This window comes from Apostichopus japonicus, chromosome 22 (assembly GCF_037975245.1).
Source record: "Apostichopus japonicus isolate 1M-3 chromosome 22, ASM3797524v1, whole genome shotgun sequence".
Taxonomy (NCBI): domain Eukaryota; kingdom Metazoa; phylum Echinodermata; class Holothuroidea; order Aspidochirotida; family Stichopodidae; genus Apostichopus; species Apostichopus japonicus.
Window position 1 is genome coordinate 21,337,910 of NC_092582.1, and position 26,876 is coordinate 21,364,785.

The following is a 26,876-nucleotide window of genomic DNA, read 5'->3' on the forward strand; positions in this document are numbered from 1 at the left end:
GAATCATAACATTATTATATGGAGTGCCATTTGTGACATTTCAGAGTAATGTGCAAGGAAAGAGTTGTGATGACCTTTTGGAATCTGTCCCTTATTGAATTAATCAATTAGATGAACTTGAGATGACATTATACGTATCAATATCAAATCAAACACACCTTACACTATGATGATGCAATTCTTTCATTCGTTATTTCATTTCTTCATGCATTTTTTCATTTATTCATACACTGAACTTTATTAGGTTTCTCTTGGAAAACAGGTAGGAGTGTTAGTTTTTTCTGCCAAGTGCGTTTGTATTCATGAAAGAAGGTTGGTATTGTTAAGTTTGCAACTCTAATCATGAAAATCATGTATGGTATAAAACCCTGAAATTATTTGGAATACATGATATGCACATGACTTCAAATATGCCGTCTTCCATATGCCCAAAAAAGTGCTTAGTTTTTGGATTCACTCGATCACTTTTTTGGTGACTACTTAATTGATTTGAGTGAAAATGAGTACAATTTTATATTAGGTTTGGTTTTCTGTTTGTGAGCAGTGTCAAAATGTGCACATGGCTGTGCCACTAACCACAATGGCGGCTAGATGCCCATATATGGCTATGATGAATTTGGAAGTTTATTTTCAAGGTGGGAGATTAGGGTAATATCAAACAGTCCCTATGAAGGGTCTTCTCAAGAACAGTTAGCCTACCAAATTTCAAATTTGTCCGATACCTGAATGGGGGAACAATTGACAGACAACTAAAATAGAGGGCGCCCTTTATTCGTTGCTCAGACTTTTTAAGGAAAATGTACCGAGCTATTTAAGGCCGTTACTGCTTGTATAAATCAATGTATGGCTGAAAGATACATACACACGTGAAATATGATATCATAGAACATTCAATGATGTTATGATGACTTCAGCAAGTACTGCTGTTGCATGGTTACCAAAAATGTTGTTGTTTTTGAGGATTGAACAGAACGAATGCTGTGATATCTCTATTTCTACTCGGAGCTATGACCTTGAAACTTGATAGGAACGTGTAATTCTTGATTTGAGACCAGTCTCATTACTTTACTTTTCCTTGGTTTTTGTGGTCTAAATAGATTTCTGGTGGTCAGTAATTGATGGTAATATGCTGTATAAATTATAGAGCATATTGTAATGTTAACTAAGCTAAGATTCCGGGGCGCCTACATATTCCCTACTGAGGACTGGCGGTGGTATGGAAACAAATGTGGTTTTGATCACAGTGTGTTACGAACGACGAGCCTTGAATCTCGCTAGTATTACATGCAAAGAATATAACACATAGAAAAACAAGTAAAGAAAAAACGCGAGATTCAGCAATCTATTACTATAATCAGCCACGAAACAGACAATACATAGGGCCTCAATAACATATAGAAAACATATACTTAAACGCAAATGGTCACAAGCGAGGTCTCAATCGAAGTAGAGTCCTATAACGATACGTACAATAGTGTATAAAAGACGAATACAAAACAGATAAAAAAAAATACGACCACAATGGTCGGAGCCAGGGCTACTACCAAACCAGCACGCCTTGGACCACCAACCAATTGGTCATATCAACTTCAATGACAATTTAGAAGAGTATCACCAATGCATTTTGCCCGGTCCAAAGAGTGCTTAACCAATTTAAATGACCATCACACCGTCACTTCTTAAATGAATACCAATGAACAATGCCCTCTAATTATTTCGGCCCATGTTTGGACAAAAAAAAAACAACTTTTAATGATATTGGATATTCGCAAACGTTATTGTGTTGTATAGAACCTTTAAATTGATGATTGGTTTGAATATTTTGTACATCGCATTGCAAAGATATTGTAAAAACAAACGTCATATTTGGTAAATTTTTCTTTTCTTGCAGAACTTTTGAATTCCACCGAGATAAATGACGAAACTTATACCAATTAATGATTTTAACATTCATCAAAACATATATTAATTTTCCAATCATAAGGTCCCCGGTTCGAATCACTCCCAGATTAATGTATGTCGTCCAGTTACAGTTGTTGACAATTGAAAATTCATAATCATTGACGTTAAATATGTATGTAGGAGACTGACTTCGGTCAGCTTGCGGCTTTGATAAGCCAATGGTGGCTTCTTCTTGAGTTACTGCTTGCAGGGAGAATCTAAAATACATACATACATACATACTTTTAAGAACGTCCTGGCCAGTTTTTGGGGCGGGCTTCATAGCAAACAAAATAATAACTCCATTGACTCAATGTGCATTGCTATACTTACAAAAGGCCAAAGGAATCCTAAATTAGGGGGGGGGGGTAAAGAAACTGGCAACCAAGGGGCCAATTTTACAACTCGAAAAAGTGTTCTGGTTGAATATAACTTGACTTCATGGACCGTCTGAGATTTTTTCTTTAAATTTGGAAAACAAAACTAGGAAAACCCAAGTGTGTAGTAACACTGAAGGAAGATGGTACCAATTAAAGTTTGAGACATCAGAATATCACATCTAGATGAAATATGAAAGTGAATATGAAGAAGTATGAAAGAAATATGAAATATGAATATCACATCTAGATGAAATATGAAAGTTAGTCTTTGGCTGAGCTCGAATATATGTGATTTTTATTTTGGAGTACTATTTTAATTTTGAAGTCCTGGTATGTGAAAATTTCAAGTGAAAAATCAAGTTACTTGCTATGGCTGAGCTCAAATATGTGTCTTTTTTATATCTCTTTTTATTGAAAACAAGTCTTTAAATTACACTTTTCCAACTTTAAATTTTAATTTGAAAGCGAACACTAGCACACCTCACACTTATCTTGATAAACAGTACAATTTTGGGTACTGTTTTCAGTTTGGAGTACTAGGTTGTGGAAAATTTGAAGTGCCTCCTTAAGTTAGTTGCTATGCGTGAGCTCGAATATATGTTTTCTATTGAAAATAAGTCTTAAAATAACAATTTTAAAATTGTATCCTCGATTTTGAGAGACAAAACTAGCACACCTCAGGTACACACATCGTTATATATTAATGTCCTTGTAATAATGCTTATTTTTAGAGTGAAAAGGTTACTTCAAGTAATGTCATTAACGGCATTAGTTCCAAATTTTGTTTCTCATTCAAAATATATATTTTGGTCGACTCTTGTTACAAATGGACCTAAGTACAGACCAAAAAAACTGACCCAGATTTTATGTACCTGGAGATAGCTTGATACATTAGCATGCACTTTCAACGTGTAAGATTCGTTCTAGTCAATCTAGGAAAATGGGCTTACTTTTACTATTTACCAAAAGTTGTCTTTTCAAATACTTTAAACACTGCAGGTGAACACAAAACGTTAGTCGAATCTCACACTGTATATATTTTCGAAGCATGCTGGATGGATTAGGGCCCAAAGCTTTTTCGTGGTCCCTTTGTATTCATTTAAGAAGTGACGGTGACGTGGTCATTAATTTGAATTAGTCACGCACTCTTTGGACCGGGCAAGACGCATTATGGTACTCTTCTACATTGTCCTTAGAGTTCATATGACCCATTGGTTAGGTGGTCCAAGGCGTGCTGGTCTTGATAAGGGCCCAGAATTTTGTTCGTGGTCCCGTTACATTCATTTAATAAGTTATGATGTAGTGGTCATTTGAATGGTCAAGCACTGTTTGGACCGGGCAAGACGCATTATGGTTCTCTTCTACCATAATGCGTGTTACCCGGTCCAAAGAGTGCTTGACCAATTCAAATGACCACTATGTACATCATGACTTCTTAAATTAGTGTAACGGGACAACGAATAAAAAGTTTGGGCCCTAATCAAGAACAGCACGACCCCGCAGCATAAATCTCTTTTATTTTTGGAAATACGCTAAAATCTGGCTTTTCCACGACCAAATCTTGATCATCTTGTAAGATAGCATTCGGCTTGCCATAGGTATTACGTCGATACAGTGGCGGACTGGCCACACGGGCATTTGGGCAATGCTCGGTGGGCCGGCGGTGGCCCGGAGAGCCGGTTGTCTGGGGAGCCTGGTAAAAATTACAGCCCATTTTCACATAAGTTAATAGAATACAGACGGGTTGTGTAGAAATAAAAATATTTTTAACTGTGGGAATCAGCTCATGAAATCACCATGTTAGTTATAGTGTGTTAGTTCGTAACAAACGTGCTATTGGCAACGCGTCCATGCTAATGGATTTTATTTAGGTTTTTTTCAAAAAATTTTCAAGCATGTTGTCACAAATTGCTTGAAAAACTAAATAAAATCCAGTCTAAAACATATATTTTTGTCTGTTTTTATTTACGTTTTTAACTTTTCTCAGTTTAATCAAGTGTTGCATATGGAAAATTATTTTTGGGTCTTTTTTAAAGGATTTATCGTAACCTACAAAATTGAGAGATATAGCACCGGGCCATTTTGCATCTAGGCATTCCTAATTAACTTCCAAAAATCTCAATAGGGAGAGGGACACCCCCTCCCCCTTAGACCCCTCCCACAGGACGGCGATCACTATGCAATAACATATCAATGAATAATGGGCCGGTCTTGGTGAAAAATGCCCGGGCCGGTTTTAAGACCCAGTCCGCCCCTGCGTCGATAGCATTGTCGAATAAAAAACCGAATTGGCAGTTCGCGAATGTCAAACGAGAAACGAGGAACGCGGAATAAGTAACTAACTTCACAGCGGTGCTAGCTACGTGTGTGAAGCCACTGATCTACACTAAGATTAGCGTAGATCAGTGTGTGAAGCTAGCTGGAAGCCATAACACAAATGATAAATGACTTGTCTACAGTAGCATACACCGTAGTACTACAATATTTACCTTTTTATACATGATACAGGCTAGTCGCCGGCGAGCGAGGAACATCGAAATATTCGTCCATGTTCGTAGTCTGCTGCATCATCCATTTCGTTGTCCGTTGCAGAAAATTTACAAAACAATCGGAATTTCATATTTCGCATTTCGATTTATTACTGGGTATACCTTGAAATTCTACGAAAGTAAGTGAGCTAACGCTCCAAATATGGATATGTATGAGGCCGTGGTAGTTGTGCACCCAACACTCACCCGAATACTATTAGGCTGTGTGTCTACTGTAGAGACTAGAGTACTACTACTACTACTAGTAATACTAATAGTATGTTTGGTATGCAAGAGTTTTCCATAATCTGGACCCTAGCTAGGTGTAAGCAATGTAGGACAATTTCCACTATGCAGGAGTGTTACTTTGATCTGTGAACTTTTGGCATGTTAGGCAATAAAGAGGGAAAAAATGATGTGCATATTGATCATAAATTGAAATTGTTGATATATCTAAGAAAGCAGCAATGTAGATCTAAATAGCTCTTCATCTTATCCTGTTTCAGTTTAGGTCTAGGCCAATCTAGCATCATACTAAGTACCTCAAACGTATGTATAGTGTTATAAGTAACCTAGATCTGTAGCCTACTGTCACTCAGGGTACTGTATGACACACTTTGAAATTTCATGACTTCACCACACAGTTGTGTAGCAAGTCTCTCAATGTGATACAAATAGTCACAATTCAGTAAAAAAAAATATGTTAGCCAACTTTTATCAGCTCAACCACTACTGATTGTTTCTTTTCATTGTAAAGATTAAAGCAAATATCCTCAATTATTCTTATATATTTAGATTGCACCATAAAAAGAAACGAGACAGCACCATTATTGCCAAGGATATAATTCTACAGTTCATCAATAATTTGTGAAAATTAATAAATATAGATGTGCATGTTGTTCACACATTGCAAAAGTCAGAATGGCTTAAAGGTAATGATTAGAGAAATTTATGAACATATTTAAAGAACTTTGTAAAGTGCATAATTACACACAATAAACTATAGTCTAGGCCCAAGGTAACTATATTGGCACAGTGGAGACTCACTTTGGATAGGAAGAGGCCAAAGTCTCAAAACGTAGTCATCTTGACTAATGCAAAAGAGAATATTAGCATCCAAGCAAACATTCCAAAGGTATCATGTAACAACTATAAATCAACAAGAAGATTATAATAAAGAAATAAAGCTTTTGAACACATCTAACATGATGACAGCACAAACCATCTAATGTGGTCCACACCTTGGGAGAATTCTGGATTTCCAGAAGGCCTTTGATAAGGTTACCCGCCAGCATCTTTTACTTAGGCTAGAGAGTATTGGTGTCAATGGCAATTTACTGTCTTGGATTAAGAATAAGAATTGGCTTGTTAAGTAGGAAACAAGTGATAGTTAAAGGCTGCACGTCTTCTAGTCAGGATGATACTAGTGGGGTTCCACAAGGGTCTGTTTTGAGTCCCATGTTGTTTGTTGCCTATATAAATTACATTGATGGAGATATTTGTGTACAGCCAAGAAGTTTATTAATGACACCAAACTGTATTCTGAGGTCTCTTCCAAAAGCGATTCTGAGAAATTTCAATGGATTTGGATTCACTTCTTTCTCAGGGATGGCAAATGCATTGTAATACTGATAAATGCATGGTGCATAGTAGTAACCAAAAGTATACTTTCACTCTTAATGGTGAGGAGTTGCAGGAGGTCTTTGTTGAAAGAGACCTAGGTATCTACATTGACTCATCTCTGCAACCTTTTAAACATTATCTTGAAGCTGCTAAAAGAGGTAATAGGGTTTAGGTATGATCAAGAGGAACTTCAGTTTCCTGAAAGAGGACACAGTTGTTACGCTTTATAAGCAGTTGGTTAGGCCTCATCTAGAGTATGCTGTGCAGGCTTGAAACCCATATTTTTCTAAGGGTAAGGAAGTACTTGAAAAGGTCCAGAGGAGGGCTACTAGGATGATTAGTTCCTTAAGAGCGTTCCTTATTATAGGCGGTTACAACTGTTGAATCTCACCACACTGGAGCTTAGGAGGTTACGTGGTTACTTGATTCAGGTTTTCAAGATTGTGTATGGTTTTGACAATATATCCTTCACTGACTTTTTCATGTTTGCCAATAGCAGTTGTACCAGAGGTCATTGTCTTAAACTCCAGAAGTTATATAGTAGGATTAATATTCGGGATAACTTTCTTTCTAATGGGGTACTGAATAAATGGTGGTTCCTATGGAGAACAATGAAATTCCTGTATTTTGTGGAAGAAGAAGGAAATAACAAATACGAAGTGGATGATAGTCACTTTACAAAGTTCTCAGCTTATCAGACAATTTATTATGAACCATAGTTTATAAGTTTTAAATGTAAGATACAGATCTTTGTAACCAAATCATTGTGTTTATAGTTTACAGGGATGTCCTGCTGAACATCTGGCTAAAAGGCCACAGGAAGGCCGATCCTCTGATATTTAGCATTGGAAGAAGGAAACATTAGAAAATGGCAACTCACTGCACTGATGTTGTTGACTATAGGTGGCCAATGACAGATATTGACCGGATGAGAAGATTCTTTTACTTAGGATGTGAATCAGGTACTTTCTACGGAGATACTCAGCGACAACCTTCAGCTTCAAGAACTGACAGTCTGGAGAAGCTTTTACTCACAGACAGGGGAGAGGAACTGATTGCAGTTCTGTCAGAAACAGGACTAAACCACTTAATATTAAAGAGAGATTTGGCACTGTCCGTGTATGTGCAATGTGCTAGACATCCAAGTACGGCTTTACGACAAGCATCGTACTCACAATTTGACAATATCATTAAAAACTCTCAGGATTTACTCCATTTTGTTGCCTTAGTTGATAGTTATGATCCTTCACATGGAACTGGCTGGGGGCGTGGATTGAGAAGAGCTGTCACTAATTGGTTCAATAACAAAGATCCAGTACATCTGGCTCGTCTGACCACCCAGCAGAGACGGATTATGAAGAAGAGGTGGGATCACAGAGATGTTCTTCGATTGGCTCATGTCAAACCCAAGAAGAATGGTGAGTGAATCATGTCAAATGTTAAGCTCAATAAACCCTTCTATTTCGTTGCAGCCTCGTAGGTGTCATCCTACATGTTGTAATGTACTGTATTAAATACCAACAGTTTGTTAATTAGGGCATTCTTTCTGTTTGACATCAATAAAATGTAAGCTTTATACACTTAAGGTAATTTTCAGAGCCACTTAGTGCTCTAGTGCTTCATCACAGAAGAAAACACTCAATCAAAGTGATCTTTTGCAAGCATTTGCACTCTGTGAAAAGATAGTGTCTGATTTTGAAAGCAAAAGTGAACAGTTTTGTCTGAGAGAATAATATATCCTCACAATAGAAATGGCATTTCCACACCAACAAATTATCCACAATTCCAAAAATCCACACCCCATCTATCATGTGAAATGTTTTGAACTTGTATTCAATTGCTCTATTTGCCTCCCCTGTTCAATGGCTAAGGAAGTCTTTTCTAAGTGTTTTTGCTTCTAATTTCCCAAAAGGAACTGCAGTAGTATTGAAGTATTTAGTAAAAGGGATAGCTGAGGCAAAGTCCGCATACTCTGAAGATGAACTGAATGATGAAATTAAAGAAGTCAAAGCGTTCTTGGAGGCTGTGGAAGAAGTGGGAAAGTCTGAAGATGAACAGAGAGTGGCTGCACTTGTGGGTGAACACAAACTACTGCTAGAACATGTCAACTCCAGGTGGCACAAGTCAAAAGAGGTATGTCCCATGGGAGGTAAAGATATTCGAATCGATTGAAAATCTGTACTGTACCTTGAATGATTCATGTTTGTCATTATTATGCTTGTTCCTGTCTTTTCCTGGCTTGGCTATACATCCAGATAGTACCGATGGTGTGTTCCCTAATCTTTTTATCAATAACTTTAACTCAACAAGGAATATTTCATTATGGTGTGAAAGTAGCTTAATTTTTGTAAATACCTTAATTGATACCAGCTTAGAGCAGGTGCTTGGTTTTGTGTGCATTTATTTCAGAAGTAATCACCAGAGTTATAACCAGTAAATTACCTAACTTGAGTTGAGTTGAGTTACCATATTGACTTTATTCGGCAAAACTTCAAAAACATAGTCACTTTACCTTAAAATTAATAACTTGGTCATGACTAGTGCTCACTATTATACCGGTGCTGTGGCCGAGTGGATAAATGCGGTGGCATTTGAAGCGATGAGGCAATTAGCAATCGGGAGGTTCTGGGTTTGATACCTTGGCCAGGTCATAATAAGGTGGGTTTTTCATCCAAGTGCAATCTATGGTTTTCCCATCTTAAATGGCTTTCTAACTTGAAAAGATTTCAAATTTGAGTTAAAATGTTAAATTGTGTGATTTGTACTTCATAATCCCACGCTTTTGCGTCGTAAAAATAACTGCTGATTTATATTATTATGATTAATCGGGTAAATCCTAAAGGTTAGGAAACCATGTCCATGAGATGATAAAGAATGAAGCATCAGTTAATGTCAAGCCTTCTTTTTCAATAGTTTTCACAGAATTTGCAGGCTGTTTTCTTTTCTTTCCTCTTCCTGTTTTTCTCGTCTGATATTGTCTTTTTTTCTTGGTTCTCCTTCTTATGTAAGGAAGGAGCTGATGCTCATAAGCTCACCTGAGCTTCTTTCAATTTCCTCAGTATATCTTGCACTATGCAATTGTTCTTTACAATACCTGTTTTGACTTAAATGTATAAGTCACCAAGAAAACATAGAGGGCGCACAGTGTTAAAAAGGTTACCAGGACATTCTAGGCACAGCAGAACGAGGGTGCTAAGGTTGTGAGGAGACAGGTAAGTTCGTCACTCGTAAATATCCAAACCAGTAAGTTTTGGACTATATGTCAAAGTTGAATGTAGGCCACAGTGTATTTTTCAGGTGGAACTGACTTATCTGGGAATTCATGTTCTTACATAAACCAACCTACCCTATATTTCTATATCATTGGTGATATTATCAGGTAGCTTGCAGCCCATAATGCCTGAGAAGAAATAATATATTATTACAATTGTGTTACTTTTACTAGATCTAGATAGGACTCAAGATATCGATTACATAGTCCCGTTTTAAGTTATCAATATTTCTGTTTTGCAGGTGTGGAGTATGCTGGTGCAGCATTTGCCTCTGAAGGACATCATACTCAGCCTTGGCAGATTAACTCACCAGGGTCTCTTTGCCTCAGATGACGGAGAGACATCCACACTTTGTGATCGACTTAACAGTGATGAAGAACTGCGTGCAGCTCAGTTACATCCCTATGACTTACTACAAGCAATGAAAAGCTATCGGGCAAAAAAGTCAAACAGAGGGGACAAAGTCAAATTTAAATGGAGTCCAAACAAAACTATCGTGGAGACCCTTGACAAGGCTCTTCTTATGTCATTTAAGGTAAGTGTATTCATTGCACATTGTTCACACAATACTCTCAGTGAGTAACTGTGTCCTATTGTGATACATTTTAATGATGCGCAATTCACACTTTCTGTCCATGGAAGTATTGAACAGGTGTAGTTCAATATGATACTAGGGTTGTGTTAAAGTGAATGTGTTTCGGCCACCTCAGTGTGTACAATAACCATATTGTTCATTGTGGTGGTCAAAGTTCATTTGATGTCAGTACAGATCAGTCTGAAAGCCTTGAAAACAAGGAAATTCCAAAAGAAAAGCCTGGATGAACTTCATACTGTGTATGTGCATACCAAATATTGAGTAGATTCAACCCATTGTTTTCTTGTGTAGGTAATGGGTCATATGAGGTCAAGTGAGCATTTGGTAGGATTGTAATAATCTGTTTTTCAATTATTAACATAAGTAGTTTCAAATATTGAGTAGATTCAACCCATTGTTTTCTTGTGTAGGTAATGGGTCATATGAGGTCAAGTGAGCATTTGGTAGGATTGTAATAATCTGTTTTTCAATTATTAACATTTAAGTAGTTTCACAGAATATTGCCTTATAAGGTATATCCTCCAGTGTTCAGTGATCAAAAAATGTTATTCAACAATTTAAATAGTAGTTTATGAGGAAAATAATTTGGGTTGCATCCCATCATATTAGGAGTTCTTTCAGTTTATGTTGCATACAATTTTAATACCTATAATGTACCCTGTATGTTCCAACATCGAAGGCAAACTGTCAAAGAAGATTTAGTAGTAACAAGTTGCACACTGGATATTCACTTACTTTCTCAAAAGTCACATATTTAGTATGTGGCTATGAATAGATGTACCCCACTGTTTACAGTATATGTGAAAGATCATATGAGGTGAGCTGCGGTCAATGTCTGGAAACCTTGCAAATGTGTCATCTCAGACAGTAGGGAATTGTGTGTTACACTCTGTTTCTCATAAATGAATACCAAAACCTTATTGTTTCATGTGGAGTTCAGTGGTCAATTCATTTCAATGGCATTTTGTAAGTAGTCCTACAAAGATGCAGTTATTACATAATCAAATTCTTCAATGCATTCTGCATTTCTGTTTAACTTGATCGTCCAATAATTTCTTTGTCATACTGCCATGCTAGTCACACATCACCACTAAAATGCTGCCTAATCAGCTTTTTATCGCTTTTGATGACAATGGTAGCCTTGGCAACCAAGGTGATGAGTGTTTGTCTCTCTGTATGTTTGTGATGCCTATCTTGCAAGCATCAGGTGTGTCAAATTTTTAGTGTATGCAGGGTACATAATCCCCCATTACAGTATTTGTTCATCATTTTGCGGATAGTCCTCAGGTAAATATATTTTGACTGACAACAGAGGAACATATTCTATTCACCCTGGTTGAATGTGCACTTTATTCTCACTTTACATACCAGTTGTTGGTATTTGAAACAAATTGTACTTGCAGCAAACAGTTGTGATAACATAGTTACACAGTACACACTGCTAATTGAATGTTTGCTTAGCACTTCACTTTATTGTTTTTGTCCTAGTTTACCTATAATGGTTTGTGAAGGTAACAATGTACCAGTGAGATGCATTGAGATGGTTAAAATTTGACGCAAGTTTTGGAGAACCAAAAAAAATAAATGTTGTCAATGTACCTTTATGACATTCCAGCTATTTGCTTCAGGTTCACTTTTAGTAAAATAATATCGACCTTTCAATGTTATGAACGGGATATATAGCAACTGAATACAAATTTTATCAATTATCCCTGAGGTATCCTTTTAAGTTTTTATGTTGGTTTTCAGTTTATCCAGCCAACTGCTAAGAAGTTACTGCTTGCAATCGATGTGAGTTCGTCCATGAAGTTGAGTGGTGTCAATGGGTCACCAGGAGTTACTGCTATGGAAGCAGTTGCACTATTAACCATGCAAGTTGTCAGAACAGAGAAGGAATTCAGGATAATGGCCTTCTCCAAAAATTTGGAAAACATTGATGTTACCTCAGAAATGACTTTGGAGGAGACGAGAGCTAAAATAGGAGAGGTTTGTAAACTTTTAATGTTGATAAATTTGTCTATAGATGTCAAAACTCACTCATATTACGAAACATTCAATTCTGAGGATGTTGCAATTAGTATCCTGTATTCTTGTGCACACGAGGAAGCGATAAAAATCCATTCTGCAATGCATTTCAGCTACAGTATAATTTGGTGTTCTGGTTATTAATTTATTTGCTTCAAGTGTTCTTACTAAGTGCATACGTTTATGTATCACCAGCAGCCCCCTAAATGGCACCTTGAGATGAGGCATGATTTAGATATTTAGCTTGTGTCCTTCTTTTGTTGCAGCTACCAATGGGCAACACCAATGTGTCATATCCCTTGAAGTGGGCTCTGGAAAACAAAGTTTCAGCCGACATTTTTATGATTTTCACTGACTGCGAAACAAGTTTTGAGGAAACTTCTCCATCACAAGCTTTGAGAGAATACCGTAAGGGAATGAATTTGGACGCCAAACTTGTGGTGATAGCTTTGGCATCTAATGGTTTTGAAGTGGCAGATCCTGGTGATAGTGGCATGCTAGATATAGCTGGTTTTAACACCAATGGACCAGAAATATTACGTAAATTTGCTACCGGAGAATTATAGCAATATTAGCAGAATTTGGGTGAATGATGGATAACTCAAAAATATTGCATTTAAAAGCTAAGGATTTCAGACAAACTTTGAGTCTGCACATCACTTGCTTCCTTAAAATTTGACATGTTTTATTTATATAACTATTTGCTTGCCCTTTTTTAACTTAACAAAGATACTATAAGTTTATTTTGTGTTAGAGGTGTACATGTCCTTCTATTTTGTTATTTCCTTCCAGAGGAAAGGAAAGTTACTTTCTTTGTTTAGCTATTCAATAAACTTGTTAAAAACAATCTGACGATAATTTACACATAAGTATACTTGGTATTTATTGGATAAGTATTTACAATGATGAAGTGGATAATTTATGTTAAATTATTATTAGTCTTGTGACACTCCTTTAGAATAGGATGACAAAACATGTTGTTTTCTTATGTATTATTGCTATAGAGGTAGCTTACTTCATTTCTATGTCAGCATGTGTGCTTCCTGCAATAAGCTTTGCACTAACAAACTTTAAATGATTATTTCATAATTATTTCAAATGATTTTTTCAAAAATCAACACAATTGTGTGCTAATTGGAAAATGTTGAAGATTTGGTTGATATCTCAAACAAGGACATCTATATTTAATCTACTCATTCTTGGTTTGTTAGTAAGTTTCTAAATACAGAGGCTGTTTCTTTCTTCCCATGCTGAATTCCTTTGCTTGTGTGGTTTCATTTACCTGCTGTTTTGATTGAGGAGTTGGCTATTTCCTAGCACAGGAAATTATGAATTAAATTCTTGTGTAATTTTTTTATCATATGTTTAAGTGACATCATAGTAGTTGCAGAATTTCTGTCATGCTAAAATTAAAATAATTTATCAGTTTAGATTCTTTGGATTTGCCATTTATTTTACACACTATAATCTGTAGATCTAGATACATATGAAATGTCATGTATTTTTATTTATTTATTTTTAATTGAAATAATGAAATGAAATGCAAATTTGTAATTAATTTATACTTTGACTTTAAATGTGGGTGGGCACAGAGTGAAGTGCCTATGAGACTTGCCCCAAAAACATGTACAATACCAGATGTAAAGTTTCCAGGGTGGTAATGTAAATGACAAAGGACACATGGTTGAACTTCAAACTTATGTAAAAAGTGGCACTTTTATCAGTCTAATTTGCCTGGGGAAATTACTTTGCGAACTGCTGCAATCTCCTCATTACTCCAACCTGGATGTCCAACCTAGGATGTCAGTGTACCTGAAAACACACACAAATGAAATAGTATGTATGTTGTATCTGAGGTGTAACCAGAAAAATAATGAGAACTCAAACACATTTCTTTATTTTTACAATGATGAACAAGATCGTTACATAGCTTTTAGTGAATTGCAAAATGATAAACAACAGAAATATACAAGTAAGAAATCCATGGAGTTGCAGGTCTCATCCACAAATTTGGTATATGACCACTATGAGGTCATCACTATGAGGTCTTCACTCTGCCTCACCAAGTGTCCAGTACAAAAGTCCTGAAGTTTACTGACATTTGATGTTCATACACTCAAAACGTTCAATCAATACATAGTTCATTCAAATCAGTTTGGCACAGTTTGATCTGTGATTATGTGTTATTGATTCCTTGGCGAAGTCTGTAAACCTGGTAGAACCTGCAAGATTACTCAAACCCTACGGTGGGTGAACTTCATGGGTTTTTTGTACGTGGATGCACCTTATAAAGTAGAAGAAACCATACATTTCTGTGGGGATCAAAGGTCATTTTGGCCATATTGATCATGTTGCTATATGTGTAGTGGTCAAACTGTTGTTTCATTATTCCTTGCCAGAGGCAAAATGAATCTATGTGACCCCCTTGGCTTGTTAATATAACTGAAGTAGTCAACTATAGATTAACTTCATACTTGGTTTGTATGTCCCCATTGTTGAGTATAAGGAGATCATTGAAATTGGTGATGTCAAAGCAAAATCTGGCAACCTTGTAAACATGGTAACTTAAAAGCTTGGCTGTAGTTGGTGAGTACAAGAACCTTATTGAAATTGGTGCATGTAAAAGGTCATTTGAGGTCAACAGATGTCAAAATATGGTATCTCAAAGACTAAATCTTTGTTGAAGTTCATACATGGTATGTACACCTTTAGTACAAAAATGGAAACCTTTTCTGTGGTTTTGACCACAGAATTGAGGTCAACACAGGTCAAAGTCTGAAAATTTGAAAACTAAACAATTAACATCTAGGGGGCAGCTAGAATGAACTTTGCACTTCAGATGTAGATCCACCTTAGTGAGTACAAAAACTATATTCCTGTGAAGGTTAAAAAGATCATTTCTGGACAACACAGGAACTTTGAAAGTTCAGCTTAGGACTTGATACTTTGTACATAATTCTTTCTTGGTGAATATGTTAATGCAATTGAAATTGGTAGAGGTCAAATGTCATAAAAGGTCAATTTCTGTAGTCCACTTTGGCTTGAGGGTTTCAGCCATCCTGTCTTTTGCTTCAAGTGTAATCGTCAAAATGTTTATTTTGTTTTAAGTTGTCTATAACTTTATAAAATTCAGCTTCACCACAAAGAAAAGGTTAAAAACACTGTATTATAAATGACCCAAAGTATATATTTTAAGTCCATCTCATTTACAAATTACAGCTTCACCACAACAAAAATTTAATACAAATATATTATAAAATGAACCAAGGTGTGTAATTTCAAGTCCAGCTCATTTACAAATTACAGCTTCACCACAATAACAACAATAATACAAATATATTATAAAATGAACCAAGGTGTGTAATTTTTAAGTCCAGCTAATGTACAAACAAGAGAGACATGCAACACATGTTAATGTCCAGAAATTACATAGATTTATTGTGCATATATGTATGGCAAGCTTATATGCAAACATTTGTGAAATCAAGTTTCAGGGAAATATGTCAAGATTGGCCCTGCCTCCTGAAAAAATTGATATGTAAACCCTACATGTAGTTTATTCCAATTTAAAGTACTAACAGTTTGCAGCGATTGAACCAGATCAGACTTCACTCGATTGAAAAGCAAATTCCTTCTCCATATTGACTAAAAGTCAAATAAATCAATAGTTATAAAAACAAAATTAACAAAACAAAGGGTTGTTTTGTTAATCTTACAAATGTAAGGCAAATAGGTATGAAACTGTGAAACAGGGGTATAAAAGCACAAGAAATGATTATGAGGTATTAATACTAATTAATATGCACTACTTCCTACCAAACATGTAAAATGTGAATCAGAATGCCTATAGCTCAGTGATTTGTCATTCTAAGAACATTCTGTTACACTCAGCCTCAACAATTATGTAAGTTTAACAGTTACTCTGCTAAAATGATCAGCAAGGACAAATGTGGACCTACATATCATCAAACATGAGTTTGAACCACCAATGATTAATTCTGAGTGAGCAGTACAATGTATTTGCTGTATTCATCCCTGTAATGAAGACTGGTCAACATCCCAAGATCAGTACGTAACTTGTACAAGTTGTTGAACTGAGTTTTTGACATTTTCCAATCTTCATGTGACATGACCTACGACCATTAACAAAAGAGGATCTTATAAACCAACTAATGAACATCTTATTGAGTTCAAACGCTGCACATTTTGAAAGGAGGCAAAGTTGGATCCATCTTGTACTTTGTATGTAATCATAATATCTCAGGCAAAGAACCTCCAGATATCAGTATATAAAAGATGCCACTCACTACATAACCAGATATAAAATTTTGCATGTGTGGTTGAACCTTCTAAGTAGCATCTATGCACAAAAGTCTAAGATTAGCTCAAGGTCCTTCTCTAGATATAACATTACTTTTAATCTCTTGTCTATATGATATCATTATAATTATAATTCTCTGACAAAAGATTTCCTACCTCTCTGGTGGTTTCTATAATCAATATGTTATTTCAATGTTAAATTAGGTATAAATTGTTGCAATATGATTTTTTTCCCTCTCAAGTCATGGATATTTACATGCAGCGATAGATATGATTATGATTGTCCAAGTAAAGCTGCTTTCTGGTTCTCTTACAACAAGGGCAGCTATGAATGCTTTGGCATGATATAAAACTATTTGAAATAAAAGTCATCCAAAATGTTACTAATTGTGACTATGATTGGTTAAATGAGATAATGAAAGTTAGTGGGTGATCTACCGTGTAACCGCAAACAAGAAATAAAATCTGTCGTACCTGATAAGACTGAAAGACTTCTAGCAATGTTAAACTTCTTAATGTACTAAATAGAAAACTTTAAGCAAAACAAAATTATTTGGCAACAATTACAATCAAAGTATAAAAGCCCTCTGCTTATAAATGCCACTGAAACATATTATTGATGAATGGCTGATCAGATTGAGAGGCAGGCCACACAAACTGGTTTTGATTGGAGAATTAAAAAATTTCAGAGCAATTCTCACTTAAAAATCAATGCACTACACCTTTTTTCACAATGGCTACCCTACAAGCAACTGTGTTTGAAAGGAGAGAAAGAACACCCAATACAACTTATTAGAAGCTATCTGCTTGTTTTAAAAAACTTTACACCATAAGTAAAGTGTTGACCTTCCTGGACCTCATGTGTAACATTCTAGCCAAGCATTACTACTAAACTTACACCAGTATCTTACGGACATATTTAAACCCAACGGTTAGTAGCTTACAACTAACTTGGACTCTTATCAATGTTGAGATGGTGGCTGAACACCAACTTATATGAAGCCGCCTTCATTTAATGAGCATTCAGAGGCAGGTGTGTAATGTCTCCACCTATTCCAGCTCCTGAGACCACCACATAACATCCCTGCTGATGAACAAGAGTGCTCCTCAGCATATAATCATTTTCTCAAATACTGGCAAAGATGCAGTCACCATTGCTGTGCAGTCTTGGTGAACAGTTATTCTGAAACCACCAGTGAAAGAACAAATCCCACTTCTCAATTTGCAAATCAGAAAAGCCAAATGCACTGAAAACACCTCTCAACAACACAACACAGCAGTGAGTGTGAATAGGTCAAGACAATCTGGTTCCTGGTGACATTTTCACCCTGGCAATGGTTTCTATAAAACAGCTTAACCATTACTTGTTATGCTCAAACTAAAAGCAAGTTAATACCTGCCCTTGTACTATTTAAAGAAATGTAGATAATATAATTATACCATTCTGTATTTAATGGCCTAAAATGAGGTTTTATTTGATTTTTAACTGAAATAATTCATTAGAAAAGTCATACTAATAGAGTAATGGAGTTACAAATAGAGTCCATTCATATTTATATTAAAAGGTGAATAACAAATATGAGCTGGGATTTGATAATGTGATATGGAAACAACTAGTTCTTAACATATGGCAGAGCACACAGCTTCATGATGATTATGCTCTAGAAAGGATATTTGTAGAAAGAGAAATACTAAACACTCACACAACTTCAGAAGTCAGATTTTTGTTACCCTTTACCTGTTACACTAATCATTTACAATTAATCTTCTTCGAGATCAACCTTAGCAGATGCATTAATGGCCGAATAAATAGATGCAGATTTAACTAGTTTCATTATAACCAATTAATGTATTATTCAGACACCCAAACCTCATTCTACAATTACTATTAAATCAAGTCGTATATTTCTTGCACAGAGGCCTATGTCGATTTGTTTACAGATATATGACAATATTCATATTTAAGTACACTTCATGAGCAACCTAACATTTGACAGGTACTGTACCTGCTGGTATGTAGCAGAGAAGTGTTGCCTGGTGTGATGCTTCTGGTGTGATGCTTCAAGTACTGATGATGCTGTCAAGTTACCTCAGCTGCCATCCGTGGTCTTGCACCTTCTCACACCGCAGCATATCATTATCCGTGTAATTTGTGCCAGGTGTCTCTTGCTGACATTGTGTTAGTTCATTTTATGCAATGGTTGTATTATGGGGCACAAAAGTTTTAATTTGTGTTTTATTTCACACTGTTGTGGTAGACAAATTAAAAATCCACAGCTGCGCATCATAGCTCTGTCAACATATCACGATGATCCCCAAAGGACTTGCTGACTCTGAGAATTTCCTGAGTTGTAAGGCTCATTCTTTTATTGCTGTGAATTTTTAAACAAAAATAACTTCATTATATGCACCATTTTCCTTGACATGACAATAAATATATAATAGACACACACAATAAAAAAGACTAAGATTACAAACACATCAAACTTAGACAAGATAAAGTGGTTTATTAAGAATCCTCTTGTAACACGTATCCTATTGGAAAGACGCGCCTTTCCTTGGAACTTACACTTTCTACCGATCTATTCTTTACTGAAAAGTCACGACCTTCATTATTTGTTTTCATCACTCATATTGTTTACATCATGTAAACATTTCATGCGGGACCCCTTTTACTTCTTGGACTTTTGCTGTGAATAGTCAAGAGGCTGTCTTAATTGTAATTTGGGTGAGTTGGGTGAGTTAATGACTAAGCATTATTTAGATCCCTAATAATACTTACTACCCATATCACCAAAATACCCTTTGGTCTCACCAATGCTCCTGTAGCCTACCAATGTTAGATGAAGAGACTCATTGCAGATTACAACCACAAGATATGTGATGTATTTACAGTAAAACCTTAGGTGAACATGACAAAAACACCTGTCATATTCTTCAACGAATCCAGCAGCATAGTATAACAAGCTAAAACCATTGACATGTGTCTTATTTCAGAGAGAGAGACACAATTCCTGGGAACGATTGTGTCTGAGACAGCTTACAGAGGAGATCGTAAAGACATGGAAGCTCTATTTGCCCCTCAAGTCCAAGACTCCCAAAATAGTTGGCGCCCTCAGAAACTACTTGGAATGACTGGCTACTACTGGCGATACTTTAAAAATTATTCCAAATGGGCAATGCCCCTGTTTGCCCTGTTGTATGCCCAAAATTAATCAACAAGTAGTGAGAAACAGATAGACAGTCATCAAAGTATTTTCAGCTCCTTAATAGATGATTTGTCTACAACATGGCATATATGCAGATATCAGCCTACCATGCATCTTACACACAGATGAAGTCACAAGATAGTCTGGGTGCTGTGCTTTACTGATAGTATGGGCACACATGAAACTACAATCATTGTGTCATGAGGATATATTTAATGCCTCGCCCTCCCTAACACATAAAGTGTAGCCAGGAGGTACAGAGGCATACACCTTGTTCCATATGAAGTCATAGGATACTTTTGCAGTTTTGATTAATGTGATTATTATTTATGATAATGTTAGTACAATCTTTATGTTGTTTCCGATACCTATAAGCCTGTCTTTAGGATGAGCAGAGGCAGCACTCACCTGAGGACATTGACTGGAATATCCTGATCCTCCTCTAGTTTATGTCTTTGTGGAGGCTCTTTCCTGTTGACTGTTGGCTGTCCAAGCTTTACTAGTTCCTGCTGGAGTTCCTGCATGGCTAAGAGACCCTGTTCAGAGAGTCCACTCTGACTGTGTCTCCTTGATCTGCGTGTCGCTGTGTCCTCAACATCCTCGTTAAGCCAATTCCTCAACTTCACTTCACCATTCTGATGTGGCTGATCTTCTACAGCTTGATAATGTGAGAGTTCCATATTAGCAGGTGATCTCTTCATATGGGATTGAACAAGGTCTGACTGGTTAGTGTATGTTGTTGCACTGTCCCTTTAAGGAGAGAAGAACATCCTTATCACTACTAAGGCTTTGCTTTGAGAATATTGCTACTGCAAAGAATATTGTCTCAACATGAAGACATTTGCTTACAAAGGAAATTTACCCATTGTACCTTAAAGTATCAAATAAACGTTAGATAATGTAAATGACATGGTGAGAGATAGAGAGTTAAAGACAACCATGAGGCAACAGTCAAATCAAGTTTATTCCAAAACAAGAAAGAAATGTAGAATGGATCAATCAGGTAGAGTCCATTATCAAATGCAAATGTTTCCTCTACAACGTGTTAAAGACCCAGTTTGCATACTAGTACTTCTATTTCAAAGTTGCAGCTACTACATTTGCCTTGTGTTTTGTTACAGTAGTATTCTATGTAGCATTACATAAATGGTGGCTATTGTGCAACAGTCGTATCACAGTATTCATTGTAGAGTGCTTAGCAGTGAACTGATTTTCTTGGTCTTGCTATGTCACACAGTGTTACACAACTATTCTGGAGTTGCAATTCAATCTAAGCCTAAATTTGAAATCCACAATTTCTAACCTTTCTTTTCAATACTAAGGTTGTAATACAAAATATTCCCAAAAATTCAACTAATATGTATTATGAATAAACCCCCAGATTCCTTTTCCCCAGGGTGGCTGATTAAGAATGAACTTACTCGTAGCTGCTCCTTCTTCGAAGATACCGTTTGTTAGGACTCATTTGGACGGCCACACCATTTTCAACTCTGACAAAGGAATAGGGAGAAGATCATGTAAGAAAGAAGGCTACACCAGTATCACAACTCACCAAGTAGTTACTAATTGCCACAAAAAAAAATAGAAAAAAGAAGTGATTCCTTGCCATACATTGATTCCTTGCCATACTTTATATATAACACATATGATTAATGTTTAGTGGCAGCGACAAGGGAGGAGGGAGTGGGGGTATGAGTGAGAGCATTTGCCCCCAATCATGATTCCTCCCCCTCCCCCAGTCAACTTAAGTGAAACAAAACTTAATGTTTAAATTTCTTACATTATGGTAACATTGGGCTAACAAAATGTTAAACCTTCCGAACCACCCACTGGGGCTTTGAAATACATTACAATGTTACTGGAATCTCTGGAATTAATTTCTGTGCTAATGGTAAAATACAAGGGAATTGTGTGAAAACACTGCAGTTTTTGGAGTCGGAATACCTTCCACATGATCAAAATCGAATATGCATTTAAGTCACTTTGAGAGAATAGAAATATCTCAAAAACCCAACATTCGGAAGGCTTTGCTGGTGGGGACCAGGGCTTTGAAATAAAGCCCAAAGAAGTCAAATCTTCTGTCTTTTATATGTACTTTGTGCTTGAAACTCCCAATCACTATCGCCAGGGAGCTGTTACCAGCATTAAGAGTACAGTCTACAGGGCTTAAAATAGTAGGCCTACTGTCAACAAGCTGTAACCAACATTATAAGTACAGTCTACAGGGCTTATAATAATAGGCCTACTATTACCAAGCTGTTACCAGCAATAACAGTACAATCTACATGGCTTATAATAATAGGCCTACTATCACCAAGCTGTTACCAGCAATAACAGTACAATCTACATGGCTTATAATAATAGGCCTACTATCACCAAGCTGTTACCAGCAATAACAGTACAATCTACATGGCTTATAATAATAGGCCTACTATCACCAAGCTGTTACCAGCAATAACAGTACAATCTACATGGCTTATCATAATAGGCCTACTATCACCAAGCTGTTACCAGCAATAACAGTACAATCTACATGGCTTATAATAATAGGCCTACTATTACCAAGCTGTTACCAGCAATAACAGTACAATCTACATGGCTTATAATAATAGGCCTACTATCACCAAACTGTTACCAGCAATAACAGTACAATCTACATGTCTTATAATAATAGGCCTACTATCACCAAGCTGTTACCAGCAATAACAGTACAATCTACATGGCTTATAATAATAGGCCTACTATCACCAAGCTGTTACCAGCAATAACAGTACAATCTACATGGCTTATAATAATAGGCCTACTATCACCAAGCTGTTACCAGCAAGTCTAAATGGCTTATAATGGTGTGGCATTAGTGTTTTGACCAACAAACTTTTCCAGTTTTACTTTACATTTTTTGATTCTTTGTCTCCTTCTTTCCTAATGTTTTCCCTTTAATCTGAGAGGTGTAAACAGTAACAAAGTGAAAGAAGTAAGGTATGATTTGTAATTGTGGACCTCGCTTGTTCAAAAGTACATGGAATTAACTGATCCTCTTGTACAGGAAATTTCAGTTCCTCAGGGCATTAAAATTAGATTCTCCATTGCAGTAGAGGAAAAATCTTGTGTGTAGCAAAGGTCATCTCTATGCATACCAGTTTTTAAATTACACATTTGACTTACATGACATTGATGTATGATATGTCCTGCAGTTGATTGGGAGTTAACCCTCTTGTATCTACTAAACCTTTCTTTATGTTTTCTTGTAACACCAATGAGGCCTCCAGGTCTTCAATTCGCCTGCAACAAAATAAATTGATTAAGTAATCAGCACACAAGACACCATTCTATAATGTAGCATTAAAGTAAATCAGTAGTACCACTGAGCCAAGATGAACACAACATTTATCATCACATATTTACATTTATATTGTAGTAATATTGGATAAAGGCCAGGCCCTGTTAACAAAAATGAACAATCGCCTATTTAGATGTTTTTAAGGCAAACCAGATGCAAAATCTTGGGGGACCAGGGTTGAAAATCGCCTGGCACCTGCTTAATGTACCACTTGCAAGTGTACCACATTGAGTAGAAGAAGCCTGTTGTCTGTGGTAGTATGCTGAATACATGAAGAGTTTCCATCTCGGTCTTCAGCTGCCAATGTGAATGCTGTTTGTCATATCTCAACGCTTTTTACTGGACCACTTAGATTGAAGTATGTTGTTTATTCTGGCTATACCCCTTCATCCTATAGTGTGTCACATTCATATAAGAATATTCATGTAGCATCATTGAAACCTGACTGCAGTTTTGCTGTCTGCTTCCTTCTTTGCTTTTGAAGGAAAAGGATTTTACTAGTCACAAAGATACATTTGATTGGGTCTGGTAGTTTCCTAAACAGGGACACAGTTCTTTGTGTATGACTGCCACTCCCATGTTAGTACATAAGTAGTTTGGAGCACAAAGCCATGTATTTGTAAACAACAAAAATATTTTATCACATTTTTGTGAAAGATTACACATATTGGACTTAGCACTATGATTGACAGTTGTCCCAGTTTGAATGTGTTGTATTGGCAGACATACACAAGTTCTAATGAAAACAAATGACTCCTAACAAATCTTTGAAATCACTTACAAGTCAACAGGTCATCCTTCTTGAACTACTTACATGAACTAAACTACTTATGGCTGACAAAAGCTAATGTCCTGTCCACAAAGACGTGCTTCAATAAATAAATATCCTTACCTGGAATGGCTCTTCCTCTTACTGTAATCAGTCTCTGCTTCACTGCCACTAGTATCACCTCCTCTACTCCTGAAAATAAAGTATCAAAGATTGAAAGAGTTCTTGTTTGACATCACTGATTTGAACTACAGACCTCATTTAAAGATGTTTAGTCAGTCTTTTTCATAACTCAAAATGATAATCGTTCTTAAATTGTAAGAAATCATATTTGCTTGGCAACTGAATGATAACTAAAAAGACTTACTTCTTTCTTCTCCTTCTCCTGACCACATCCTTGTTATTATCTGTTAATTCTGTCAAAGAAACATTGCGCCTGTAAAAAAACAAATTTAGAACAGTGGACCATGTGTTATAGTTCATATCACCTAATTTATCAAATGTTAAGCTTTTAGCTAAATTTTCACTACTTTCCTTCGGTAGTCTGGGGGATCTCAAGAATGTAGTTTTGATGACCTGGTCATGAATGGAACTGACTACCTACATAATTAAATATAATGCATTAATGTACACTACTATACCAATACCTAGATGCACTGGTTTTCCTGTTCACAGACCCTAATCAACCGATGCAATGTATTTTAGATGCACTGGTTTTCCTGTTCACAGACCGTGATCAACCTACAGTATGCAATGTACTTTAGATGCATTGGTTTTCCTGTTCACAGGCCCTAATCAACCTATGCAATGTATTTTAGATGCACTGGTTTTCCTGTTCACAGACCCTGATCAACCTACAGTATGCAATGTACTTTAGATGCATTGTTTTTCCTGTTCACAGGCCCTAATTAACCTATGCAATGTACTTTAGATGCATTGGTTTTCCTGTTCACAGGCCCTAATTAACCTATGCAATGTACTTTAGATGTATTGGTTTTCCTGTTCACAGACCCTCATCAACCTATGCCATGTACTTAAGATGCATTGGTTTTCCATCTGTAGATGGTACTGTACATCCATTTCAGTTAATAGACCATGGATGTGCCATTCTGGAATTGACAATCAAACCTTATTTTAGTATTCACCTGTATCTCCTAGCAAAGCCCGTTTCACTTTCATCACCAGATCTATCACTATGGTACCTTCTCCTGCTGTTCCCTGGTGATGATGCCCTCGATTGAGGTTTTCGTTTTTTTGACCGGTAGCTGTCATATAGATCTTCTGATGGAGAATACAACCCCCTGCGTGGAAGAAATTCAACTGTGTGATGGCTATACTGACTGGATATAGGGTTAGATACAGGAGGATGAATGGGTTAATGCACAATCCTTACTACAATTTAACACTGCATAAATGTCCTTCCATGTTGACATAGCTACATATATCTACATTGGGTCAATTCAAAATTACCTAAAACACTGTACACCCTCCAAAAAAAATAGGAAAGGCCTTTTAAGTGGAGATACTGTTTGAAAATCACACTTCCTAAATAATGTTGCATTACAAGCTTACTCCACAGGTCGAATTTTGTTTTGGCTTACAAAAGAGGAACATGGTTTAAACATTCTTGTGTAAGTTGCATTCACTTCCTACCTGGAGATAGCGACAGCTTGTTGTCAGAAGTTCTCAGAAAATTGAACTTGACATTGGTGTTGTAGTTGCATACTGACAAGGAAATCTTTTGTATTGCTTTATTAACCACTGCATTGTTCAACCTTGAAGAGGGTTCCCAACTTAACCTTCAAGATTGTAGTTAACAATGTACTATCTAGCTTTCTGCTCTGGATGAAAATACAGATATCTTTCAAATTACGTTCTGGATTTGAAAGTCAAATTGCATTGTTCATGTTTCTTCATTTGTAGATCAAATGTGAACAGACCTGCCAACTTTTCAAATTTTTTGCTACAGAGTTTCGTATGTCATTAAAGGTCTATCGACACCTGTGAACAACTTTGTTCTAATCCTTCTAATAGACATTAGAAATCATGAAAATAGCTACAACTCCCATCAAAATCCATCAAAGATTGATAATTTTTTTCTTAATTCTAGTTTTATTTATGACTAATTAGCTAATTATGCACATTGATGAAAAGAGGAACATCACATTATTCAAATGATATATGTGGGCTTGTAATTAGGGGTTAACTTATTAATGCCTAAAATAAGAAATTTTGAAGAGCGCAACACTTCACGTCATAGTTTGCACATATTTATGAATTTCCCAGATTTATCAAAGCTTCAAATGTGTAAACCTTGGTAAAGAAAGGATCCTTTCAAAAAAATTCAACAGATTTTGAATGAGAATATCACGTAAAGCAAATATTCTGAATATGGGGCAAATTGGCTAGGTGTCCATAGCACTTTATGATGGTAATGCAGATAGTTTCATGTGTTTTGTCATGTGTGTTGTTAGGGAGTGATATTTAGCATTGCTGTAATATGATAAACAATAGCAAAACATATTGCCTGATCAGAACAATAACCAACCCTTGAGAACGGCTCACATCTGCCCAAGGTAAGGATCTAGTGCTAACAGCTGATGTAGGGCTTTCACGTCCATACCTAAAGAAAGGAAGAAAATAGTCATTGTAAAATGAACAAAAGTAGAAACATATCAATAAAAGAGTTAACATGTGCACCCCATCAAGACGGTCTATGCCTGAATTTAAGGTAACCGCTTAGCAAAGATACATTATTGATGATAGCAGGACACAGTGGTCAGCTAAAACAGTTTTCCTGAGAAAATATCTTTAAGTTTCACTTTAACAAATTTTCCAGTAGTTTGTTGATGGTAGGTACTGTCAAATCCCTAA

At 36.3% G+C, this 26,876-nt stretch overlaps 2 protein-coding genes across 3 annotated transcripts in view; one reads left to right on the forward strand and one right to left on the reverse strand.

The window, feature by feature from the left end:
- The first annotated feature begins 4,705 nt into the window (after window positions 1-4,705).
- LOC139963494 (RNA-binding protein RO60-like) lies at window positions 4,706-13,105 on the forward strand. Of its 2 annotated transcripts, none has more exons than XM_071964312.1 (6): window positions 4,706-4,989; window positions 7,249-7,890; window positions 8,385-8,605; window positions 9,986-10,279; window positions 12,089-12,325; window positions 12,631-13,105. In XM_071964312.1, the coding sequence occupies exons 2-6, from the start codon at window positions 7,341-7,343 to the stop codon at window positions 12,928-12,930; spliced, it is 1,602 nt and encodes a 533-aa protein (XP_071820413.1). In that variant the 5' UTR covers window positions 4,706-4,989; window positions 7,249-7,340; the 3' UTR covers window positions 12,931-13,105. The 2 variants fall into 2 exon arrangements, with proteins under 2 accessions (XP_071820413.1, XP_071820414.1); XM_071964313.1 differs by having other exon boundaries at window positions 7,256-7,890.
- Window positions 13,106-15,530: 2,425 nt separating this feature from the next.
- LOC139963493 (band 4.1-like protein 4) overlaps window positions 15,531-26,876 on the reverse strand; it is a 35,766-nt gene continuing 24,420 nt past the window's right edge. The window contains exons 11-18 of the mRNA XM_071964311.1: window positions 26,551-26,625; window positions 25,148-25,303; window positions 24,370-24,438; window positions 24,126-24,194; window positions 23,059-23,175; window positions 21,315-21,383; window positions 20,302-20,643; window positions 15,531-19,056 (exon numbers count right to left, since the gene is read on the reverse strand). Of these exons, the coding sequence (XP_071820412.1) occupies window positions 18,969-19,056; window positions 20,302-20,643; window positions 21,315-21,383; window positions 23,059-23,175; window positions 24,126-24,194; window positions 24,370-24,438; window positions 25,148-25,303; window positions 26,551-26,625 (985 nt within the window). The 3' untranslated portion in view covers window positions 15,531-18,968. The remainder of the gene's footprint in view (window positions 19,057-20,301; window positions 20,644-21,314; window positions 21,384-23,058; window positions 23,176-24,125; window positions 24,195-24,369; window positions 24,439-25,147; window positions 25,304-26,550; window positions 26,626-26,876) is intronic.